The sequence below is a fragment of the Microtus ochrogaster genome, chromosome 4 (assembly GCF_000317375.1).
Source record: "Microtus ochrogaster isolate Prairie Vole_2 chromosome 4, MicOch1.0, whole genome shotgun sequence".
Taxonomy (NCBI): Eukaryota; Metazoa; Chordata; class Mammalia; order Rodentia; family Cricetidae; genus Microtus; species Microtus ochrogaster.
In genome coordinates, this window is record NC_022011.1 from 45,028,988 (window position 1) to 45,036,023 (window position 7,036).

The 7,036-nt window shown below is 53.4% G+C and overlaps 1 protein-coding gene across 1 annotated transcript in view; it reads right to left on the reverse strand.

Moving 5' to 3' along the window:
• Aif1l (allograft inflammatory factor 1 like) overlaps nucleotides 1–2,630 on the reverse strand; it is a 26,565-nt gene extending 23,935 nt beyond the window's left edge. Inside the window, exons 1-2 of the mRNA XM_005346092.3 lie at nucleotides 2,494–2,630; nucleotides 2,285–2,346 (exon numbers count right to left, since the gene is read on the reverse strand). Coding sequence (XP_005346149.1) covers nucleotides 2,285–2,346; nucleotides 2,494–2,524 — 93 coding nt within the window. The 5' untranslated portion in view covers nucleotides 2,525–2,630. The remainder of the gene's footprint in view (nucleotides 1–2,284; nucleotides 2,347–2,493) is intronic.
• Nucleotides 2,631–7,036: the final 4,406 nt, after the last annotated feature.

The following is a 7,036-nucleotide window of genomic DNA, read 5'->3' on the forward strand; positions in this document are numbered from 1 at the left end:
CACACACACACACACTCAGCCTGCGGTGTGTATGCTGCACACACTTCCACATACACTCAGCCTGTGGTGTGTATGCCACACACACACACTCAGCCTGTGGTGTGTATGCCGTACAAACTTACATATACACTAATAAGTTAATGGAATTTTTAAAATATTTTTGGTTATTGTTATTTTTATTTGAGCCAGGAATTCCCTAGCTGTCCTGAAACTCACTCTGTAGACCAGGTCATCCACCTGCCTCTGCCTCCTAAGTGCTGGGATTAAAGGTGTGTGCCACCACCACGCAGCAAAAATACCTGGAGACGTGACACAACCAATGATGATGCTCACAGCAGTCAACTCGGTGCATTTTACAAACATCACCTGACTGGGGGAAAATCACTACCATTATCTCTTGTGGCCCAGGAGGCTCAGAGAGGGGAAGCAGTTTCCTGAAACTCACAGAGCCAATGCTTGGCAGCCTGCCTCCTGGCTCTGCCTATTCTGTAGTCACCTTGGTCCGCTGTAACACGGAAGAAGCTCAACCATCTAGCATAAACCTCTAGGGACCCACACTCTGGGTTACGCTACAGCCCTATAGCACCTGAGCTCACGCAGATGATCTCAGAACAGCATCCTGCAGCAGAGAGACCCTAGGTTGTGAGCTGTGGAATGGAATGGCTCAGATACTTGCCCTCTCCGGGTATCTGATATCCTGAAGTGGTTAGATCACAGTTCCCACTAGCCCACCCTGTTGGCAACAGGCCCTCCCTTTTTCCAGTCACCTGTCCAGTTCCACCCCATTCCAAGCCTGGATCCTCAAGGGTGGGGTCAGCGCGGGTACTCCCAAGGTCTCACCTCTTTCACTCACTAAGGTCACCTAGAGCCCTACTCCAGCTGACTCTGGTTTAGGGTCTTGTTGGCTATGGGTGGAGTCAGCTATCTTAGAACCCGCCTGACGAAGTTGGGGAGGAGGGGGTTGTATGAGATCATGGTCCCAGGTTCCTGTCCAGAAAGCAAAAGCAGCCAAGGCGGGGTGGTGCCTAGGGACCTTCCAGAAGTCCAGCAGGCCCGCCCCAAGCCCAGATAGCTGTACACAGCTCCTGAATCCATGCTTTAAGACAAACACCGAGAGGCAAGCAAGCAAGGGAGGAACAGTATAAGAGGGCCCAGAGCCCTCCAGAGGCTCCTGGAGTTGGTGGGTAGGAGACATGCCTACCTAGGTCTAGGCAGTGCATGCATGGGAATAGAGAAAGGAATCGGGAGGAAATACTTCAGCGGCATCACAGCCCCCACATCCAGTGTGCTGACCCAGCTCTCCACAAGGGACCAGCAGCTTGTCCCCCTGGGTATCCAGAGACCCAAGGGGCAGATAAGGGCCTTATGTCAGTGGGCTACCTCTGCGCCCCTGTGTATTAACAGCTCAATGGTAGAGTATTTGCCTAGCATGGAAAAGGTCCCGGATTCAGTCTTCAGTACAGCAAAAAAGAAAAAGGGAAAGAGAAATCTCTAATAAACTTAAGAGATATTTCCCTAAAGCTAGATCCTAGAGCATGCCAGCTCCCTGCCTTACTGAGCCCACAAAGCGACCCTGCGGGAGGTGAGAAACCCTTACTGAAGACACTAGTCATGTATGAACCCGGATCCTGAGAACCATAAAGCTACAGACTGTGCCACCTCCGGGGCTCTGCCAATCGAGGAGGCCCTGACACCTTTCTTTATCTTCTGGGATCTACACGCTCAGTAGCAAACTTACGGAGCTGCTATTGTGTGTCTGGCAGCAGCGGAAGGATTTCTTTCTAGAACTTCCCCGGACCGGTTAAAAAAAAAAAAAGCAGTCCCTCGGGCAACTTTTCTAAAAGCTGGTGAAAAAGAGCTGTGTGTTGGGGTTGGAGGTGGGAGGCTACTGGGAAATGCCAGCATTTGCCAGCCAACTCCCAGTGTTAAGTTCTGTGGTTCGTCCACGGAGACAGCGCTAGCCCAGGGGGTCCCTTCTGGCGCCAAAACCCTTAGGTGGTCCGCAGTAAGCTCCCGAGAAGCCCCTGCCAGCCTGCACCGGGCTCCTTCACCAGCCCCACCTCCCTGGTCAGAGAGTTACAACTTGCAACCGGAGACCTCCAGGCAGAGAGCTAAGGGGTGGAGTGGACTTACCTGGAGTCGGAGGCCACACGGTAGGGGCTAGAGATGTACTTGGGGAAGGCAAGGGATGGGGGAAGAAGGGGCTGATTTTGTCTGGGGGAATGGGGTGGCACAGTGGGGTACAAGGAACCCGTACGCTGTACCCCGCGGTGGTGCGGCTTACCCGGTTGATCTCCGCCAGCCTCCTCTCCTGCCGGGCTTTGAGCAAGCCAAACGCCTTTCCTCCTGCGGGAGACAAAGAGGCGGCGGGGAAGCGAGGCGACCTCCAGGGCCACGAGACCCCTCCGAGTTACCGCGCGTGCCGCGCCGCGCGCACAGGTGACGACTCGGGGACGCCGAGCGCGGAACAGCGCTGGGACAGCAGGCGCCTACCTTGGAACCTGTTGCTGACCGCGACCGACATGGTGTGTGCCCGACTCTGGTCACGGCGAGGGACGACGGGGAGGAAAGCGCGCCTGGTCCAGAGTTTCAGCGGCGTGTGGCGACGGGACCCAGGGGCGGAGGGACCGCGAGGCCGGACACACCCCGCCCCGCTGGCGACCCGCCTCCCGCGCCCCTCCCCGCTGCCGCGCGCGCCCAGGGCATCAAAGCGCCTGTTTTGCTGGACGCCTAGCCCGCCGCCGCCCCTCTACTGGAGGACGCGGAAAATGCACAACCGGACCGGGACCGCCTTCTCTCCCGGTCCTCGTCACCAGAAGAGACAATGTCACAACTCAGTGAGAAGTACGCAGAGCAGAGCTGATTGTGAAGATCAAGTGCCAATAAAGGCTGTCGTCACCTTACTGTAGTCTTTGCCCGGTAGTGCCACTATGACACCAATTAAATCAATTAGATAAATATGTATGTTGTTAATAAAGACTTTGTTGGGCGCTCATGGTTACCTGACACTTTCCTCTGTGTCATTTCATCCCCCAATCTATGAAATAGGACAGGTATGCCTAATTAGAAAGAAAAGTAGTCTGGAAGCTGAAGCCCGGGACAGAAGTCCTTTGAGTGATGAAGAAAGCAGCCAGATGAAGCCAGGCTATGGATGCAAGAACTGCAGAATTATAAAGAAAAAGACCATGCATTCCGGTGTCCAATGCGAATGCTCTTCTAGAGAAAGGGTATCGGTCGAATTGTTCAATTGTGAACACAGGCACATAATCAAGATTGTCCCGGCCAGGGGAAGAAGACACCACCACCTCCAGTACGTGTCTGGGGATTGGTCCAGGAATTCCCCTTCCCCAGACTGTCTCAGGTCTGGACTCCTTAGATTGGGATCCTGGGGCCAGATGACTGTCCCTTTTTAGGGAATAAACACCGTCAGGTTCACACAGGGAGGGGCCAGACAGAATGAGATGGGGCTAACAGGAGCAAAGATGTTCAGAGGGCAGGGATCCCTGCTCCTAGGTTACTCCCCTCTGCCTGCTCATTCAGCCCACGCTCCCTGTTGAGGAGAGTATGGGAAACAGAAGCAGGGACTGGAGTGTAAAGTGAGAAGTCAAAGCCTACATGGTAGTGCTCTCTCTGGAAGCTCGGGCAGGAACTGGACTCAGAGCAGGCCACTCGCTGGTCTAGTCTCAGTCTGCCTATCGCCCCAGCTAGTTGGCCTGGTTGTTGCTGTGTTCCAAAACTTTTCTTGGGGAGACACAACACACGTGCCTAACACACCTATTCAGGGAACCCGGGACAGACTGAAGTATGGATACCACCAAAGTCCAACTTGGTGAGCCAATGAGTTTTTTTTTTTTTTTTTTTTTGGTTTTTCGAGACAGGGTTTCTCTGTGACTTTGGAGCCTGTCCTGGAACTAGTTTTGTAGACCAGGCTGGTCTTGAACTCACAGAGATCCGCCTGCCTCTGCCTCCCGAGTGCTGGGATTAAAGGCGTGCACCACCATCGCCCGGCTGAGCCAATGAGTTTTATTGGGGCTACTTACAGGAATATGGGTGAAGGGCTACTGACAGGAACAGAAGTGACTCACAGACAGCTGTGTCACCAAAGCCCACTGCAGCACGGGTGACAGCTCACAAAACTGGGAAACTGGAGCACACTGCCAGCTGCAGATGGCTCAGTAAGGTTGCAGGGAGAGTGCCCTTTCCAGGTACCTCAGTTGGTCTAACCCTTTCCAGGCAGCTCTTCTTGTTTCAGAGTCTTCTTTGCTGTGGGGTCTGCTTACCCTGGCAGGAAGGGGCCTAGCGAGTCTGGTCAGTTGCAGGGACTTCTTGAAGCTATTGTTTTCAGTTGTTTAGTTCCTTGCTTTTGGAGCTCCCCTGCAGGATGGGATGCCTTAACCTCGGAGAATTACTTGTACACAACAGCTGTTCCTGGCTGTTCCGTGGGATAGGGCAGCAGCCACCCCGAGTTCTCCGCTCGGCTGGTTGCCGTGTTAGCCAGATGTTCAGCTGCTGCTATATTCCACCCAGTTATGAGCAGCCCCACCTCTGGGCTGTTGAGTGGCTCTGCAGACACCAGGCATGACCATGCTGCATGAGTCACATGTCAGGCCTGAGACTTGTCACCCAGGAATGGAGAGGAAGTCTCTGCCCACTGGGGGATGCTGGGACGGGTACTGCTGTACATCATGGCTCAAGTGGGTAGGGGTTGAACATCTATCAGCCGAGAAACGGAGTTAGGAATGTCAGATCCTGTCCCATTTCCTTGGCTCACATACACCAGAACCATGCACCCAATTGCCTATCTTCAGCCTTTCTACCCTGACCCTGGCAAACCCACCAAGTCAGTCCCACTCAGCTTAAAAAAATACCACATCAACCTCACCTTAACCCTGATTTTTGAGGTTCTCTCTGGAGGAATGTGCCTCTCCCCTGAACACTGGCCCCGCCTCCCCCATAACTCCAGGAGGGAGGTGTAGGGCATGCCTCATCACAAAGCCTTGGACCAGGAGTCCCTGTTATTTTGACCATGCTGGGGACCTGACCACTCAAACATTTGACCTAGTGCTGGAGTAATGGCTCAGCAGGTAAAAGAATTGTCTGTTTGTCTACTTGGGTTTGGGTCCCAATAATCTTGTGGCAGCTAACAACTGTCTATAACTTCAGTTCTAGAGGATCTTAAGAACGTATATGGTTCCCAGACACGCGTGCAGGGAGCACACTGAGGGGGGTGCTGATGCGTGTGCAGGGAAAAAAGAAAGAGAAAAAGGAAGGAAAAAAGAAAGAGAGAAAAGAAAAAAGAAAAGAAAAACTAAAGGAAAAGAAAGGAAAGCTGGTTTGCAGAACAAGACCTAACAAGCAGAGGGAGCAGAGCTGGGACCGAAAAGGGAGGCAGAAGGAAGAAGCTGCCCACCACAGCAGCCCCAAGCTCCAATCTCCAGGCTTCTCTGTAGCCCGGCAGCTTTTCCTAGCACAAGATTCCAAATCACCCTTCCGATGACCTCCACTTTTCTGTTGAAGCTAAATTGGGAATTGGTTTGGTTTTGAAGCTAAAAGCCTTGGTAGACTAGAGTGTGCTTTACAACCTGCCTTAACCTTAACCTAGGTTTACAGTGACCTAGGCTGGCCAGGCCCCTGCCCTGCAGCCCTGGCTGCTGCCCATCCTCTTATCTGGGATATTCTCTCCTCTGGCCTCCGTCCTTCTAGGCCCAGACCCAAGCCTTCCTCCCACATGATGGTGTCCTTCCTTGCTCCTTGCAGTGCTACTGAACAGTTTTAAGTTCAGGTTCCTGCCTCAGCATCTCATCCTGAATCAGGAATCAGTTGAAGACCTCTTTGCCTCTAGCCTTTGTTTGAAAGCCCCCTGGATCTGAGAGGAAATGGGGTGATCATATGGCCCCCGCAAACCCTGTCATGACAGACGTTGGCATGGCATGGGCCCAGTTCTGCCAACTTGCTCCCCACATCTGGAGATTACAAATGTAAGCTCTACCTACTTGCTGTGCCAGACACATACCCACAGGGGGCCCTGGCTGCCCCCCAGCTCTGGAGGATCAGACACAGCACCCGGCTCAGAAAAGGGTCCTTTATTTTCTCATAATCAGAGTTGGTTTACATCACCATCAGTTCCTCTGGGACCTGGGGAAGGGGCGGTGCTGGCAAACATGGCTCTTATCCCAGGGCCTAGGCCCTGCTGTGTACTAAGAGAGGGCCCAGAAAAAGATGGGGAACATCAGGAAGAAATGCCAGGGGTTCCTGGGTGGAGGCAGCCATGGGCAGCAGGCCTAGAATGACAGCCAGGCTTCCACACCCCTGTGGCATCCTTCATGGCAGATGGGGTCACAAGACCGGTTTGAGAAAAGTCAGTCAAAGGCTAACCAGGTCAACAGGGCACCAAGGGCCATTCCTAGTGCCTATTTGAGGCCTCATGACCCAGCCCTGAAGAACCTGGTTCTTCAGGTAGATCAGAGGACTGAGGAGGATGGGTCTGGGTTGGCACTTCCCTCAATGAGACTGCTGCAGAACCAGATCCCTGGGGGAACGAGTCCACAGAAGACAGTAACATCTGTGCCTTGCCCTGTGGGCCTCCCAAGCCACACCACGGCCTTGGATGACGTTTCTGAGGATCATTAGAATCCTGGCCTTTCTTGATCTGCCTGACACCTCAATTCTCAGAGTTGCCCGTGACCGTGACTAGTGGGCGATATGGGAGCACAGTAGGCCCAGGGCCAGCTCTGTGACCATGGGTATGGGTCTCTGTGGATAACTTCTCAGCCTTGGAGGTGCCACTGCTGTTTGAGTTCTACTCTCTGGAGGGAGGGCTGTAGATATGTCATAGGATTTCTCATAACAGGGCTCACCCAGGATGCATCCAAGCTCATAGCTGTCTCTTGACAGCTCCAGATTGTCATGTGTGTTTATGCACAGACGGTTCTGAACACACAAGTGCATTACACACACACGTAAACCACATGCCTCTTACTGATGCTGAGGGGTGTGTGCTGATGCGTGTGCAGGGAGCACACACTGAGGGGGGTGT